Genomic DNA, 18,965 nt, shown 5'->3' with positions numbered 1-18,965 from the left:
ACACAAATGAAAGAGGTGGCATTCAGAGTTCAGGCTGTTGTTTTAAGGTATTGGTACCTCATTGCAGATGCAGTTTTTGCTTTTTAGAGATGTTTGTAGCTTGTAGACTGGGATCGTATTTTTCTTTTGACGGAAACTGGTATTCTACAGAGCAGTTGTTTAAAAGTGGAATTTACCGTGCAGAAAGCTATTCATCCCTGAGCTGCAGAGGCCTTAAGAGTATCATGTTCTGGATGACTGGGCTTGTAACAGGTGTTCACGTAGTGAAAAAGAAGAAATGTGGCTGTTCTTAACATCTCTGTATAGAGGTTTGTATTGTTTTATTAAGAGTACTTGTTCTATTGTAATTTAATGCAATTTCAGGAAGTGATATGGGTTTAAGTTGGGATTTATTTTCTAATGAGCCAGGTAATTTGGTATATATTGTTTTGGAGAAGCCAACTTGTGAAAAGCACTTGGTGCCTCTTTTTCTCAGTATTTTAGTAATATTACCACTCAAATGTGGAGGGGGAGAGAGGAAGCAACTGCTCTCCATCAAAGAACATAGGAGACCAGAATCCACACGTGCATCCCAGGCTGCAAAACAGTACTGGTTCAGTGAAGGGAAGAAGTGTTGTGGCTTGGATTTAAAACGGGGGGGGGAACAAAACAAAACCAAAACACTTCCGGTTTTATTTATGGAACTGATTACAGGTTGGGTGTGGTTAGCTAGTAAGCAGGTGATCACAGGTCTGTAGGGGTTAGAAGGGGACCTCTAGAGATCTTTTGCGTCCAACCTCCCAGCAAAGCAGGCTCTGTACAGCAGGCTGCACAGGTCAATGTACAGGCGGGTTTTGAATATTTCCAGAGAAGGAAAATCCACAACCCGCCTGGGCATCCTGTTCCAGTGTTCTGTCACCCTTACTCTGAAGAAGTTCCTTCACGTATTGGTGCAGAACTTATGTTCAAGTTTATGGCTGTTTCCTCTTGTCCCATCCCCACAGACGGTTGAAAAGAGATTGGCCATGTCCCTTTGACTCCCACACTTGAGATATTTATGAACAGTAGTAAGATCTCCTATGAGTCATCTTTATTCAAGGCAGAACAGACCCAGTTTGCTCAACCTTTCCTCATAGGGGAGATGCTTCAGGCCCTTTATCATCTTTGAGACCCTCTGCTGGACTCTATCCAGAAGATTCCTGTCTTTTTTTTTTGTTCTGAGGAGTCCAAGAACTATGCACAGTACTCAAAGTGAGGCCTGACCAGGGTAGAGTATCACCTCCCTTGACCTGCTGGCCACGTTCCTTTTAATGCACCCCAGGATCCCATGGGCCTTCTTGGCCACCAGGGCACACTGCTGGCTCATTGCCAGTTTGTCATCCACCAGGACCACCAGGTCCTTCTCCACAGAGCTCCTCTCCAGCAGGTCATGTCCCAGCCTGTACTCATACTCATGGTTACTCCTTCCCAGGTGCAAGACTCTACACTTGCTTTTGTTAAACCTCATCTGGTTTCTTGCTGCCCAGCTCTCCAGTCTGTCCAGGTCTCACTAAATGGCAAGCGCAGGCTTCTGGTGTGTCAGCCATTCTTCCCAGCTTCGTATCATTGGCGTACTTGCTGAGGGTGAACACTATGGCACTATCCCTTCATCAAAGTCATTGATGAAGATACTGAACAAGACCGGACCCAGCACCAACCCCTGTTGAACACCGGTAGGCATAGGTCTCCAACCAAACTCTGCACTGTCAAGCACTACCATATCAGTTCTCAACCCACCCCACCATCCACTCATCTGTCCCACACTTTCTCAGTTTCATTGTCAGGATGTTGTGGGAGATGGTATCAGAAGCCTTGCTGAAGCCAAGGTAGATGACATCCTCTGCTCTCTCCTCCCATCTTGGTGATGCCATCAAGAAGGCTACCAGGTTGATTGTGATTTTCCCTTGGTGAATCCATGCTGACTATTGCTGATGACCTTTTTCTCTTCCAATTGCTTGGAGATGGCATCTAGAGCAAGCTGTTCATTCTGGTGACAGAGGTGAGACTGACTGGCTTGTAGTTCCCAGTTATAGTTTCCTGGATTGTATCCTTCTATTAGAAAAACACAAGCATGCACCTTTGTGGTTTCTTTTTTTTAAATTGCTTGGAAGCCTCTCTCCTCCTCCTGGCTGTTCTCTTCCCACTGGTCAGCACCTCTTCTGAGTTGACAGAAATTCTGTATCAAATGTGCTGTCTGATACACAATCTCATCTTTACGTCTTATGCACACTGACACTTTCTAATTTAAAATAACTAGAAACTATATATTAAGCTTTGCTGTTCCATTTTACGCCAGTTTCTCAGTGTTTATTAATCTTAATCACTTCAAATTGTCTTTCCACGTGCAGTCAGTGGGCATGCATTAATATGAATGAAACATATGTGTTTTTCTCCTTTCTAAAATTTATTTATATGGTTGAAATGATTGCAAATAGAAGAACTGTAAGGCAGTCTTTAAGTTACAGAGCTCATCCATGAACAATGTTTAGCGTGCACTGGATGGATGAAGAAGTGGAGACACCCTTAGAAGATATGTTAAGTGAGAATAGTGTAGTCTCAAATGCCTGAAAGCGACCAGCTGTGACAGCATCTCCAGTTTATATGTGAGTGAAGATGTTACAGGTTGCTGATTGTTCTTGTTGCATGGCAACTGCTTTTTTTTGCTGCTCAGGGAATAAAGCCCTCATTAGTGTACAGTAGATGACTTTTTTTTTTCCTGATGATTTGAGAACAGGAATGCTAGAAGTAAGCTGCATGAATCCTGTGCATTTTGTGAGATCTGAGGCTGTCTAGTGAAGGCAGGGAGAGGAGTTTCTTAAACGTTAAACCCTGATGTAAAAAAAAAAATAGCTTTGAATTTCACAGTGGTGATTTTATCTGATTTCTCCATGTTGGTAGTATTACTATGCGTACAATATATTAAGATTTCCCCAAATGATCAAACAGGAAACGGTTAGCACTGATATGTGTAATTACTTTTTATAATCTCCATGTATCTCTTAGTATTTCATCATGTTATCAGTTACAATTTTGCATTAGGAAGAAAATAAAAATCTGAAATTCATTTTTAATCTGAAAGTATATTATATTTCATTACATTTCCTGACATTTTTAGATATGCTGTCTGACATCTTCAAAACAAGACCAAAAACCCTGTCATTTTGCTATTGGCAAATTATAAAATGTGCATTACAAATTACTGTTTGGAGGCAAGGGAGCCTGATGTTTTTACGGAATGAATGCATAAATATCTGGTGCTTTGTAACTATCCTGCCAGTTCTAGATAACTAAAGTTATTTCTTCCTTTGGAAGACTTTAATAATTTTCATCATCTACTAAGCTTTAAGTAAGCTAATTAGTAAATATAGCTAACCGTTCCAGACACTTTGGATGTGCTTTGATATCTTTAGAGGACTTTTATATATATATATACAGTACCTCACACATCACAGTTCATAAATGTGTTCTATATTTGGATTGGCAAAAAAAAAAAAAAAAAAAAAAAAAAGAATTGGGCAAGGAAACCTTGAGGGAGTTTTACTGTTTTGGAGGTTTGATTTTGTATTTAAATGAATGGATTGGATGTGACAATGGAATTGCCATACAAGAAATATTTGGCCTTCACAAGTGTAATATATATTCATGGTAATAGATGCATTATGCCCACAAGTGCTTTGAAGCATTTAGAAAATACTGGAAAATTTGCTTGTTTTTCATCTGACCTGAAATTCTAAAAATAAGCCTTAAAACTTCAGGCAATTCAGAAGAAAATTAGAAACAAAATGGAGGTTTTTTTGAGAAACAGGCTTCAGATTTTCAAAAAGTTTTAGTTTTCTTCTGCTCTGTACATTTGCAAGAAATGGGAGAAGTATTCTCCTTCTGGCTCACTGCACATAGCTACTGTTGTACAGGTGTTATGATGCTTCCACAGTTAATACTAATGTGATAATTCCCAGATTGTGGGAACAATCTTGAAGCTGTCATTCTCAGCACTGTATATGTGCATATGTAATATGGGAATGCCTCCTTGTTCATTAAAAAATACGTATTTTATTTAAAGCAACATGGAATATAATACTATATTCACTTATAAAGGTTGGGAATTGCCTCCCAGCTGGGGTGGGAGGCATTCATCAGCACAGCTGGAGGTTGCAATCGGATATGAAGTGAAACCAAGGAGATAACTACCTACATGAACTTTGGGAAAGCTAATTGTTGCGAAAGCTCTGCTCCAGAGAAATGGCTCACTTAGTGAAAGCACTTAAATGCGTACCTGTGTTGCATTTGACATTTCAAATGTAAAGTAATATCCTAAGCTACAGATTAGACTAAATGTAGGACTGTGGGGGAGATGGTAGTTATTTGGTAGTTATGATCCTGTTATGAATCATATGAATATGCTAGAAGACATAGCTTGGCTCTGTGTAGCTGTGTGTGTGGTATAATGAATGGTAACTGCAAAGTGCAAAGAAAAGCTTATCTCTGGCAATGTTTGCATCCCTTCTTTTAGACCACACCTAGCATACATGTGGCTGCACAGAGAGCAGTGTCACATAGGAGCTATCCTAACCATTCGGTCATCCAGTTCCATATAAAAGCAGTTTGTGCTGGAAAAAGGAAAGGTGGAATGTACAGACATGACAACAATAGAAGAATGATAACGAGACTATTTTTCAGTGATCTGCACTGATGTGTATTTGAATCAGTTCACGTCAACTCTGCAATTGATTGCCCAGTTGTGCACTTAAGTTGCAAAGTCAGCCTTCTTCATGTGTTGGATAATTAAAACAAATATGAATATGGCTGCTACATTGTCTATTCTCTCTTTTGTGTTTGCTGCTTTTCAGGGAGTAATCTCTTTTTCTATAGTGCCTGTCAAGTATGGCTGTGCTGTTGATTAAGCATCCTTGATGTTACTGTACAATAAGGAATAAAAAGAATAAAGAAAACTTCATATGGAAGTGAATAATGAACAGCAAGTTGCCATAACCAGAAAAAAATTTTACAATTTTTGCAATTTGCAAAATTTTGCAAATTTTTTGTGCTAGGCACTGGTTTTACTGTGAAAATTTGTGCTGGACTGTCTCTTTAATTAACAGATCTTCCAGTTTTCTTTAGTTGCCCTTCTAGAAATGGGTTAATTTCCTATTTGTGTCTTTTTTCCATGAAACTTTCTGGTGTTTTATACATGATAGTTTGAGTAGAGAAAGTAAAAATTAAGCAAAGTTTTTAGGTTTCTACATACAAATCAACACAGTGGATTAACACAACTTGGATTTAATTTTACTTCTACGAGATAAACAACACTGTTGGTTTTCCACAGGGGTTACTGTTGACTTATGGAAGTGTTACCCTCTGTTTTGTAGAGTAATAGTAGGATAATCAAACATGTTTTACAGCCATTCCACCACAAGGTAAGAAATTGTCCATTCTGATCAGCGAAATGAATGTAGTCTAAATGGCCAGCAACCTGATGGGAAGATCGTGCTTTCAGTATGGCTGTGTCTCTGAAGTTAGAGCAAAAAAGTCTTAGCTGGATTTTCCTTTCCAGGTGCTTTACTGTGTATGTACTTCACCTTAGCTTTGCTCATTCTAGTATGACATTGGAAAAACTCCTTATGGAAAAGGATAATTATACAGATCTTTACTTTACGTATAACTTGTGTACCACACCTAAAATACAATATTTCTTGTGCATTTTGATTTAAGATAGACCCCTACTACTCACCATATTTTGACATTCTGTGTGTAGTTGATATGTATTGCGATGATTCTGTATGCATTTAATTCACAAGGAATAAGTTAAGAGTACAGACAGATGGAGGAGAAATAAATTCTAATTTCTATCACAGTTTAGGAGTTTATCTGCTGCATCCATCATACTCCCCAAAATACAGTTGAAATTAAATGCAAAATGATGCACAACTGAGTTTTGAAGCTTCAGTAGCAGACAGCAAAGCCTTTCACAGTTCAAGATGACAGATCGCTGTCTTTAGTCTAACCTTGTTGTGCATGAGGTGTGAACTGAAGTTAAGTTCATGCTGTATTTCTGACTCTTGGTAAAACTGAATCAGGGTATCCTTACAGTTTACAGTTCTCCAGATTCTTCAGTTATTGTTCTTCTCCTGTGACTTTTCTCATTTCTGTTATAATTTGCTACAGTACACAGCTAAATACATTGGGAAAGATTAAGATTTCTATAAATAAAAACAAGTTTTGTCTTTAAATTCTATTTCATTTAATGGCAGGGTAACACAAAATGAGAGAGGGTAAAAGGAATCCAGAATTTCATTATATAATTATCAGAAATCTGAAAAAGTAATTTACACTAGTTTTTACTATTAGAAGGTGGTTAAAATCATTGCATGTGAGTGTGCATGGACAATATGGATGCATCTGTTCTGTGTACTTGTCAGTCTTACAGCTGACAACCCAGCATCACATCATGCTTGGTTGGGATCTTTCAACCTGTGAACATCTTTTTTTTTTTTTTTTTTTTTTTTAATTGTTTTGGGATAAGAGTAACCTGGTGTCATCTCCTTCTTTTAATGCTGATGACTAATTAGGATTAGATTATTTGTAGCTAAATGCCCCCAAACCTGTTTTACTTGGTACATATATGTACATGAATGCTTCATCATATCTCAAGCATTGACCTGAAGCTCTGCAGGGAATGTATCTCTTCTAGAGAAAAAATGAAGAAAACTTCTTGGCAGTTGATGTCTTTGAGTCCCTTTCAGCAGGGACTCAGCTGTACAAAGAGTATCTGAAATTCATTTCAAAGAGCAATAAGCATAAGATTGAAGTAGTGTTTGGGCTACAAGTCCTGCAGCATGGCTATCTAGAATCTGTTACGACTTAACCATGCTTAATTACAAGTTGTGAGTGAAGCCACTTACTGCTAATGAGTTGCAGATGTGGAAATTTGCTTAGATTTTACTAATGAAGAATCACGTGAGATGCTGATATTTTTGCAGAATCGGATGCTTAAGGATGAAGAACCTGGATATTTGATGATCTGCCCCTTGAGTCATATTCCTCTCCAGTACATATTTTTATGACACATTAGGTTTGTTTTTATTATACGGAAACAGTGTGGTGTGCTGTGAGGTAGATTTTAAGTGCTAGCATCTGTCTGGTAAAAATGACAAATTTGCCAGAAGAATGGCTGAAATGGCTGAAAACACTGCTGCAGTAAGAATTTAGTTCATTATACGTATTGTGTTTGTTCATGCGTTGATGTATGGCAGTTGCTTCCCTTTCTTTTGTCTCCTGCTCTATAAGAGGTCCTCACCTCTTCTGCATGCTTCATCATCTCTCTCTTGCAGCCTAACAAACCAAACCAGGTAGCCTTACGTTAGTCACTTAGTGTCGCCCAAACTCAAATGTCAGAATGCAGTGTATTTTCCCTAAGTTCATCCTCCAGAGAATAAAATCTTTCGGCAGTATGACAATATATTGTGTTCGGGAACGTGAGACACAGTTTAGGAGTTGTAATGTATCAGCACTGTAAGATGTACAGTACATTTTTTACCTTGAAAGTTGTGAGTTAAATACTGTTTTGTTTGAACTTGAACGTGCACTGCAAATGAGTAAGACAACTTTGGGCACAGAACTTAATAGCTGTACCTCTGCATCACTTGGCAGAGCTTGGCTTCTTCAAAGCAGGCATGGGGAAGATGGAACCATTATTATGAAAGAAGTCAGGTGTACCCATACAAACTTCCCTTAGTACTTGTAAGCACTCTTTGTTTCTGCATCTGCAGCACTTTGTTTAATGTAAGATTAGCTGTCAGAGACACAAATGCAACAGAAATGCCTGTATAAGACTATCCATTAGCCGTCCAATATAACTCAGTAATACTGAGATCTCTTTAGGTCTTTTATGTACGTGTGGAGTGGGATAAAATGAAGAGTCACATCTTCGAAATTTAAGTGAATTTCTTTAGATCAGCCCCTATGCTGAAAACAAAAACGTAATGAGGAACTTGGGACACTTTAACAGCTATGATTTTAAGACCATCTCTCAGTGATTCTGTCTTTCGAATTTCAGTAAAGTGCTTTTCATTATTCTCAGAGGTAGATACATTTCCTCCATTATAATTCAAAGCAGATGTTGAATGTAGTTACACGCTAGTTGTGAAACGTTTCTCTTCTAAATAGCTGTTTCATTGTCACATTATAAGGTGTTATGCAAAAAGGAAATTGGTTTTATGGTCCAGTCCTCCTCAAAAGCCTGCTTCAGCCAGAGGATTGCTGACTTACTTGCATAGAGAGTAGAAGATTTGGTCTTTAAATGTGTGTTGAAAAGACAGATTGGAAGACAGATCAGCTGTTCTATTTGTAACACTGGAAATATGCAATTCTCTAAAGATTTCGGCACTAGAAATCTGTCAAGACACTGCACATTACTTTCAGAGAATCTGCAAGTATAAACAAGTGATGGGTATCTGTCTATTTTGAAGCCTGGTTTAAGAGGTGGGTAGAACGTAATGCTCATTTGACAAGTGTTATCCTTCTTCAGCCTCCTGCTGAATTTTACTTTCTGATCTATGTTTTGTAACTTGTGAGTTGACCCAAATTTAATTTAAACCAAAGACTTTTAAGCAGCATTGTTTATTGGAAATATTAAAAAAAAAAAAAAAAAAAAGCATCCAGTACTTGTATTATACGTATCTGATACGGAAGATTCCTCATCAGTAGTTATTTTTCTGTTTTCTTTTGAACAACATTGATTTTTTTTCAGCAGGACTATCAATTCAGTTCCACTTTGAAGTCAGGTTGCTTTTTCCTTGATGAAAAACACTCTCCTGGAAAGCAGTTGCTGTTTTCTGATGGGTTTGGGAAATTGATATTTCAATCCAGCATCCAGTTTGAAAGATACACTTTGATTTCCCAAGAAATGTACAGCGCAGAGATCCATGCTATGCTTTTTTGACAGTATTCCTTGGTGCTTCTACTTTGTAAGGGAATGTTTAGCATTCAGAAACTGTGAACCTAACACAAAGAGTGGGTACTTCTGGGTTGTCTTTTCTTAATTAGTGTCTGGCCTAAACACCAACAAACCTTTTTTTTTTTCTTGTGTATAGAAATACTTAATTCAGGCGTGGGAATTGAATGCACAGCAGAGAGATTAGAGCACTGGCAAATATGAAAATGATGTATTTCCACTGGTAATTGAGAAGACAATAGAAGACATAGCAGCAATTATAAAGACCTATTGAGAAAGTTTTAGAACTTGTGATTCTTGTTTAGAATAAATGGACTTACGTGCAGTTCTATTCGCTGTTTTCCAAAAAAGCAGAAGTGCAGACAGTGTAATATGACAGTGATTTCCATTTAGTTCACATAGCTTTCATTAGCAGTGTACTAGAGAGCCAAGCAAATCTAAACTGATTTTCAGAAATTTCACAGATTCTCCCTTTCTCCCCAGGGTTCTCTGATTGAGAGCTCTGCAGTTTGAAATGTTTGTCAATTCCTGAGCTGTGTTAAATCTTACTGGTTCACAGGGGTACGCTGATCCTTCTCAGCAGTGAATCTAATTACTGTGCTTTGGTTATAGAATGTCTTTCTCACCTACTCTGTTACAGTATGGTTTTTAGTTCCTGGCATACAGTATATAAAGAACGACACTTAGGAGTCTTCCTTTCCTTCTAATGCTGTCAAAAAATAAACTGGCCCCTCTACTTCATTTTCCAGTTCACTGTACACTGAGGAATATATTCTTCCTTCTTATTTCAGGAAGAGAGGAAAGAAGTTGAGGTCAACAGCTTACCCAGTACTGAGCAGAAAATAGAGCTCTGAAACAGCTGAATAAATTGTGGGTTTCTCTTAAGCATGATCATTGACTGGCTACTTTAGATCTTGCTGATGTGTCACCTCTGTAATTGCAGCTTTTTGGAAGGAAAAAAACAGGATCAGTGCTTGTGCGGGAAATGTGCATTTTGTGAAAAAACAGACCAATAGAAATGTGAAACAACCAAGTCAACTTTTTAGCCTACCTGTGTTGGCATTGAGGGTTGTTCCACAGTTGAATTTAGGCCCTAGGTTTACTATGTGATTTTAATGCTACCTATGTGATTTTCAGCTACCTACTGACAACTTAAAATTACAGAAACACATGGCAGTTTTGTTCTTGTTCTTATAGGAATTGAATGGTCATTAAAGAACTTCTGAAATGGCTGAGGAATACTGTGGGACCTGAGAAAATCCACAGCAAAAACAACTGTAGTGACCTCTAATGCAAGAGAACTGAGAATATCTTTGGCCGTGTGATCAGAGATAAATACAGAGGTCAATACAAACCTGCTTAGTTGTGCTGAAGCTTGAGCTTGATGTGGGTTGTGAATTCCAGGTCAAGTGACCTGAGAGTTGCAACATTTTTATAGTGCTGGTACCATGCTGTGTTGCTGGTAATATTTACAGCCACTTAGACACTTTTATTATTTTTTCCTCCAGCTCAGAGTTGCAGAAACATTTAAAAGAAATTTCTCTATATTTTTTTCTTACAGAGAAGAGAAGGATAACAGCTGGTCTTTCTTTACACTTAAACTCTACTGTATGACTTAATTGTTCTTTATTCCTCTTTCTTTAATAACTCTTGTAGTATAACTGCATCATGTGAAATTGAGCTTTCTTAAGAGGAAAAAAAAAAAAGGTAAGTGAGAAGGGAGGGCTTTGTAGCTGCCTAACAGTGAGGATAATTAGGAAGGTGTAGGCATACCAGGGGATATTCATGCTGTGTGAGGAAGGTATTTTGTGTTAGCTCTGCAGCAGGAATTGCAGACCTACTTGCCTTTTGTGGGCTCCTTGCAGGGAGCAAAGGTACGTAGTGCAAATGCTTAATTCATTTGTCTGCAGTTATGGGGATATCTTTCTAAGGTTCAAAATCTGGGAGAAATTTGTCTTCTGGCAAAAAAAAACACCCAGAAACACAAAACCTCTAATAGTGCTGCAGATAGTAAAACTTTCATGTTTTTAGGTGCAGGAGTAGAAAGCAGCTGGACTATGATCACAAAGTCTTGCAGCAGTTTGATTCCTCTTCCTTAGAGTATTCCTTTCAGTATGCCTTTATTTTGGCAGCATGTGAAATTTATGTCTGACTTCTGTACCTTATTTCTTTTTGAACCTTTTCATTATTTGAAGTAGTTCTCATCAAGAAATTCTAATGGTAGCTTCAGGAGGTAGGTATAAGGGAGGTATTTCTGACTTAGCTGAATTATTTACTTTTCTGTGAGGGGCCACCTTTTCTGTGATCATCTTAACCAATATTGTTTTGTAGATTCTGCATAACCTTCCAGACCTGAGAATTGATAGAATTTTTCAATTCCACAATAGAACAACCGATACTTTGATATTGCCCTACAGTGATAAGATAATCAACCAAGAATTGGTTCTTGTTTTTTCTCGAATACAACACTGATTAGTGAAATAACCACTGAAATGCATCTATCACACGCAGTGTTTATCATGGCTTTGCTGTAGGCAGTTTCCTACTGATGTGGTGTAAACATAGCAGAATAAGCCACAGGTGTAATGCAAACATAAAGATGTTAATTCTGAATTTTCTACTGTGTAATGCAAAAACTTCCCATGTGAAGAATGCAAATTTCTGTGATGAGTTTCTATTTGCTATATAACACATACAAATCTTCTGAACTCTCTCATTGCTTGTCTGGCATTTAATTTTTTTTTTTTTAATTGTTATATGCTGAACTTAGAAAATTTAGAAGCAATATTTACTAAATAATAGTAAGAGAAATCTTGCCTAACATACTTATTTTCTTTTAACAGAATCTGGTTCTCCAATAACTGCTTCTTGTGTTGGTTTGGGGAACTCTACAACGCCTCCACCCGGACAGGCAGGAAAACCAGTGCCAGGATACAATGGTAAGGTTGCTAGAAAACCATATTGCTTATGTGCAATTTAAGTGCACTTTAGTTTTTAGACCTCGTAGGGAAAGCATTTTGCTAACAGATTTTCCTCTGTCTCGTAACAAGAAGCTCTGGTTTTTTTTGTCTTGTGAAATGTGACTGTACATAACAAATTCAGAGTAATTATCAAAATTGTTGATCAGCTACTTGTACTATTATTATGCAAAAGGGATGGCATGTATTTCTAAACTGGATGTAACAAAGATACGTAAAGAATACTGTGCTTTAAGGCTTTGTCTACAATCACACTAATTAAATGAGAAGCAGCAGTAAAATGTATTGGCATGTTGGGAAGAAGAATGTTAGTAATAACCATCAGCAGAAGAGGAAATAAGTAGACAAATAATTGCTTTAACTTGCACTTTGAGTGTTCTCTCACATCTATATTATCTATTTTCAGAGCCTAAATAGTTTTGTTTTGGGAGATGTACATCAAATAATCACGTCTCGGAGACTCACTTATTATTATTTTCTTTTGATGCCGCTATTTCATATGAGGAGTATCCTGAAGTGCATAAAGAGAATTCTTAGTGTAACATCAATGCCTTCCACTGATATGTCACTAGTGAACTAACAAGCAGCTTGTAAAATTTTCTATTGGAAAAATGAATTTTCCTATTAACCTGTTCAATTCTTTTTTTTTTTTCTTCTTTTTAAATCAAAGCCAGTATGCTGCCTGTATGTACAGATGTGAACTCATTTTTGAGAGAGGTGCTCAATGCAGTATCTTCTAGTAGTTGTGGAGCGTATTTATTTCCAGCTGGGAGAAACTGCAGGCTATGAACAAACATTAAAAGCAAGAGCATTATCAGGAAGCTATTTGTATGTAGAGAATGTGGTTACAGGATTAAGAATGCAAAAATACTTTCATACCTGGGAATTCTGATGTTAACACAAATTTCAAGAGTTGTTTGAAGTCCAAAAAGTAATTAAATTTCTTAAAGATCAAATTATCTTCCAGAAAGATTCTCACATCCTTGGGCAGAAAAATCCTTGCTCTTTTTGATTCTAATAGATACAGATTGGAATGAACATTTAAGAAAATAACCACTTTCAGCAGATCTGTGTTTTGGCATTTACAGCACGAAGACAAACTATAGGTTAAAAACAGCATTAAAACAAAGCCATAAATTTAGGGAAGAGTGAAAGAATGTAATTGCATTACACATGCCTAGAAAAAATGTTGTGCCAAACAAATCTGTGAGGAGAAAGAACGTAAAAATGATTTATGTATTTTTGAAACATGGCATCAAATGTAAATAAGTAATTCCTTTACACAGAACAGAGGAAATACCTTAAAACATGCAATAAAAAGGAAAAAAAAAAAAAAAAAAAATCAAGTGAATACTGAAATTCATTGAAGTTTTAGGATAGAACTGTACCATTTTCAGTCTTTGGTTTGAAGCCAGTAATGCTCAGTAATGCAGCCATTCATGAAATAGTGAATCTTGAAATTACTGTGCACTGACTGCTGTCACCCAGGTCTGCTCTGAGGTTGTTTTGGCTGCTGTTACTGTATCAATGAGAAGGGTTCTCTGTGCCATGTAGAAGATTTCGTATTCTTGGAATATATGTGTAATTTGTAGTGATTTTCGGATGTTAATAGCATCTTATTTATGCTATGACATATGCAGAAAGCTACAAATCTACTTCTTTTCTTTCGAAATACAGCCAAAATCTTTCAAAGCAGCATTTATAATTTCAAAGTGTAATGGTGCAAATGCATTTAAATGCGAATGGAGATACCATAATAATTTCTAGCACTTTTGCTTTAAATCTGACATTGAGTTGTACTTACTCTTTGGTCTACTTCTACCTTTTTCAGATAATTTCATAGCACTGTTCACAAACTGAAGCAAGTCTCACATTGTGAAGCATTAAGTCTGTTATTCAGTTATTCAGTAATAAAGTAGTAAACAGTGTAGCATCCACTTTCCCCAGATTTTAGTACATTGAAATGCATTTTACCAAGAAGGGGAATAAATACTGGAATTCCTACCCTCATAAAATAAACTCTTTACATTTTACTTTGATATAATAAAAATAGGAAAATAAGCTGATGGGGAGCACTGAAAGATACAGGGTTTGTATCGCTCTATTCTGAGTCTAAATTCTCAAAATGTAACATTTCCATGTTCTCGTGGTGTCTAAAAAGATGTAAGAAAGAAAAAAAATGTTTAAAGATTTGAAGTGGATTTTATTTACAACAGTCTGCTGTTTTTCATTGGAGTGTTTTTTGTATTTCCATTCATGCTTTTGATCTCCTACCCCTGTTTCTCCTTCCAGCTCACTGAGCTGAAGAACTGACTGACTTGCCTGTCTACTGAGCCCTTGTTTTCAAAGGGCTCTTCAATTACTTAAAAAATACCATCCTCTGAAGCAGTGGCTTCAGACAGATATAGAGCAATTACAGATGTTTGGCTTTCTATGGACAGACAGATAACGATATGATGTAACTCATAAAACTCTTAGCAAGGTTTTACTCAGAAGTCTGTCATCCTCTCTTCATCATTTGCTCTTTAACTTCTTAGTACAGAATGTAAGATTATTTGTATTAATTTAATTCCAGCTGAACGTAGCTTTATTTGCTTGGGCAGGCTTCAAAAAGCATTTTTTAAATCCATGTCAGCCCAATCTGTCAAAAACATTCCTCTCTGTTTTTCCATAGTTTAGTCATTTCACTTTAATTCCACTCATCTAGGCCAAGTTAATACTCTAGTTAAGCAATACCATAGCCATCTACCATTCCTTCCTTATGCCTGTGCCTTCAGATAGAATGGGTGGTTATGATGGATTTTCCCAGATGACTGCACTGAGGAGGCTATTTCAGGTGTTTTTCCCCAGAAAACTACATCCGCCATACCAAGATATGATCTGAAGGTGATGGGTCAATGTCATCCAGGAAAGTCTTCTGTTCCAAGGTCTGGATTTTCTGGTGTTCTCTAGTGTTACCCTGCTGTGTGGCTTTGGATTATTCCCAAGTTATTTTATTTCTTTGTGCTAGGCTAGAGTAACCCTTGTTGGTGGGGAGCATCTTTCGGAGCCTCCTGAGAGCCTCTGAAAAGCAGGCACATTTATTTATTGCTAATAACATTTCTTGCATTTGCTAGATGAACCCCGAGTAATCTTAGTTATTTCTTACTTGTCTTATCCGAACCCTTTTTGCTCATATTTTTCATGCATCTGAAGGATACTTCATTATATACAAGCTTGGATTTTTCAGTATGAAGGCTCCTTTTACTTACAGTTCTGTATTTCTCCCTTTTTGACTTTGTTCTCTGTCTACTCCCAGAACACAAGTATTGTTTAAAGCTTCTTGTACTTAAGGCTGAATGTTAATAATGTTATGAGGTCATCCAGTATAGTACTCCCAAAGTACTTAATACCTTTCGTTGCTTGGTGTATTATTGTTCTCCAGTGTGGCATAAGTTGATATTCATAATGAAAAACTCTTTCCTCCACCTATCTTAACAGGAGTTGTCTTTCCATATTACTGTTTTACAGTGATGATTCTGGATGAAAATAAGGAACCAGTGAAGGCGAAGACTTTAGGAAATATTGTGGTAAAGTAAGCAAAGTATCTTACAGTTAAGAGGATGAGGTGAGGTGGTTGTCTTTTGACCAAAATTCATATATTCAACAGTAATTGATGTTTTAAGAATTGAAAATAGGTCAGTCTCTAATGTTAATTGCAAACTGCTGGAATGTTTAGTGTTAATTAATCTTGAAAAACTGCAGATGAAATTATGTAGGTGAATGAGAGTGCTTTCTGGGGTTTTGTTTTGTTTTTCTTAAATTACAGCAAAGTTATCCATTTTCTTAATTGCCAGACTGCTGGCACAGGATTAAGCATTGTTGTGGTGAGCACAGTATTAAATTAATTATTCCCTATGCTTCTTCATCTTTCAGTTTAGGGAAATAATAGAGCAGTTGAGATTCACGTGCTTTGGTGTACCGGTGCGATACTACCTGCCCTTTCACTGCCTCTTAATCCCCAGTGATGTGTGTTCTTAAAGAGAGAAGACGTTTCCTGATCTTTGTAAAAAGAGCAAGATGTCTCTGAGAGTACTTTGCGTGGAACAGACAGTTCTGCTATGGCAGCATTCAGACAGAATACATATAGGGAAAGATTCCAGCAAAAAACAAGGAGGAGGAGAAAAAAAAATTAACCCCCCCCCCCCCCAAAAAAAAACCAAATAAAAAAAAAGCCAACAAGTCTTTAGATACATCAGCTAGTCATTTTTTTTGTTTTTCAATGCAATTTACCAGAATCTTGTCAGATGAGTTGCATAAGATTTTTTTGAAGCACAACTTTTGTAGGATGTTTTCTTAGATATGGGAGCCTCTGTTTAATGTGAGCTGTGAACATCAGTTACATTTCGCTTATTTTCTGCAGTCTCCCTTTTTCCAGAACCTTTCCGTACATCTTAAGACTCAAAAGGTTATTGCTTTCCGTAGCATGTGCCAGCTGTGTATTCTAGATGTTTCACTTGTGTTTAAGCAAAGGGGATTTTCCTCAACTAGATAGCTACAATGTGATTAACATGTTAGCTCTGGCCTTCTCTGTTTTCACTCACAGAAAATACTTAGGTTCTGAAAATACGTAACTGCCGGCAAATACAACTCCCAGTAGAAATACATTAATCAGCTTCTGTTCTGGTAAAATTAAGGGGAGTCGTGGTGACTCACATTCTTCATACTTGCTTAGATGAATGGAAGGAAGTAAAAAGATAAGCATTAAATCTCAGGGAACTGAAGGTTTTCAGAAACCAAAAACAGTGGGACAGGTGTACTGATTCTGATGAGTGGTTAAGGAGAGAACTTAAATGAGGGTTGAGGCAATAGGCAGGTGAGCTGGAGATGAGATGCACGTATACTGCAAGCACTGGAGCATGCTGTAGAAGCACAGCACTGAATATACAGGCTGTTTTGCTGCATGGTGCTTGCTTGGGAGTCTGAGTTTCTAAATTGAGGAGTTTGCTCGGACATATTGCTGTCTAATGTAACTAGACTTGTGTGGAGACTGAGGTATAGTATCACAGGAGGTTGTTGTACTGCATGACACAGATGTATTTTCAGGTGGAAGTCTATGCCCTGTCTAACTTTGAGCACTTTAGGCCTAGCCACCAGGACTCACAGACGTATGTTGAAGTGCACAATCTTTCCTGAATCAGCAGACTTAGATTTAGACATCATTTTTCTGTGACACCCATAAGATTGTGCATTCATTCCACTATGGAGTATGAATAATTTAAATTGCTCAAGCCTTTAATAAACTGTGCTTTGCGGTGTCACTAAAGTAGGTCAGAGTGAAAGGCTATCTTCTGAAGCTCTTGTCTCTTTAGTGCCTTACTATTGCCATCATAAAACTTAGGTTTGTAATCATTGGATACAGAAAGATATTTTAAAAGAAAAGCATGTCACAAGCATTTAACTAGGATGGAATAAATAAACTTCCAGATGTGCTTATGTTTCTCTGCTGACACAGAGCTTAGCTATCTAAAGCTAAGTGAAATGAATTCCATCCTTAGCAGCTCTCTGCTAAACAAGCTGAATTACATTATTATCTGCAAACAGGCAGATACCATTTCTGAGTTGTAACTTGGTATTTACGTGCCTGTCAGAAGGGGATATTGCCACATGAGGAGATCCTATTGGGGCTATTGCCAAACTCTTGAAGTCGAGATTTATCTTCCCTGACACTGCCCCATATTTAAACTTTTTTTCTTAAGGGATTAAAAATATGTTTATGATTGATTTTTTTTTTTTTTTATTTTATCTTTCTTGGCGTGGTTTTTGCTGCAGCCACACAAATCAATAGGGTAGTAGTGAGGAAATTTTTCTTCTTTTTTTTTTTTTTTTTTTTGTTGTTGTTTTGCTTTTGTTATACAATGTATTATTTAAGGTAGGTACAGGGTAGCTATTATTTTACCATATCCTTATTTGTTGTAATAGCCATTCTGAAATAAGAGGAAGAGTAAGGGAGAAATTACACTTTTTTTAAAAAAAAAAAAGATATGAAAACAGTTTTAGTAGGTTAATTGTCATCCTTCTTTCTGTTCCAGTGTTTTTTCTGACACTTTTCCAAGATAGTAGGACCTCCTAAAATTCATTCTTCAACTTAACTGTTTTAAAAAAAAAAAAAAAAAAAGTAAAAAACAAGGTAATGTGCTGAGAAGCTCTAGGAGACCAATTCTGGATGTTTTATCACTTGCAACATTTGAACCTCCAGTCTGTTAACAGAAGTTGGCTTTAGAGTATTATGGTATGCAGCATGTTAGTATTTTGTTCCAGGTTTCATTCTAATAAGTGACAATTTCCTCCAATGTTTAATCATAAGAATCTGTGGTTGTTAGGTTAATCACAACACATTTTCTATCTTATGCTGCATCCAGCTGAATTATTGTTTAGCATTAAAAACTTTTTTTTCTTTTTTCTTTTTTTCTTTTTTTCTTTTTTTGATATTAGGGTTAATTTTCATAAAGCCCTCCTGCAAAAGAAGCCTTTCTGCATTTCTTCAGCAGACCAATATTCACACTTAGAACAGTGGGGATGATCCTTGTTTCTAGAAGGTTTTACTTCTCACCTCAGGGTTCTCCCGATGTGTCCTGAAGACAGTTGGGGAGTCAGGCTAGTTTTGGCTATTCCTCTGTCACATACTCAGCAGCAAAATACAGTTTACTGCTTTAGAAAGAAACAGGCTTGTACAAGTGTTTGCTTTATCTACAGCATACATGAGCTGAGAAAATATTCTTCAGTATTTCTTGGAGAAGAGTATGATCACACAGTGCCTACAGCACAAGCTGTGCAAAAGTGGTATGATGCAGCTCTTGGTTATTTTTAGCCCAGTGTAACTGCTGGTAAGGACCGTTGGGGGCTGCCTGAAGCCTGCAGTGCTTGTAAGTATAGTATTTAAAATGTCTGTTCTTGCAGTGAAGTCTTAAAAATATATCCTGCAAGAGTCAAATAGTTTAGAGAGATCATTCTTATTACTCTATCTCCCTGCTCCAGGT

General features: G+C 37.1%; 1 protein-coding gene across 1 annotated transcript in view; it reads left to right on the top strand.

Moving 5' to 3' along the window:
• The window catches only part of ACSS3 (acyl-CoA synthetase short chain family member 3), a gene marked incomplete at both ends in the record, with an annotated part of 75,833 nt that overhangs the window by 46,061 nt on the left and 10,807 nt on the right, over positions 1-18,965 (top strand). Inside the window, 2 exons of the mRNA XM_079542448.1 lie at positions 11,812-11,907; positions 15,457-15,520. Of these exons, the coding sequence (XP_079398574.1) occupies positions 11,812-11,907; positions 15,457-15,520 (160 nt within the window). The remainder of the gene's footprint in view (positions 1-11,811; positions 11,908-15,456; positions 15,521-18,965) is intronic.

Source organism: Tetrao urogallus (genome assembly GCF_951394365.1).
Source record: "Tetrao urogallus genome assembly, chromosome: 1".
In the NCBI taxonomy this organism is placed as follows: domain Eukaryota; kingdom Metazoa; phylum Chordata; class Aves; order Galliformes; family Phasianidae; genus Tetrao; species Tetrao urogallus.
Note: the sequence above shows the minus strand (reverse complement) of the source record. Positions and strands in the feature narration are given on the sequence as shown.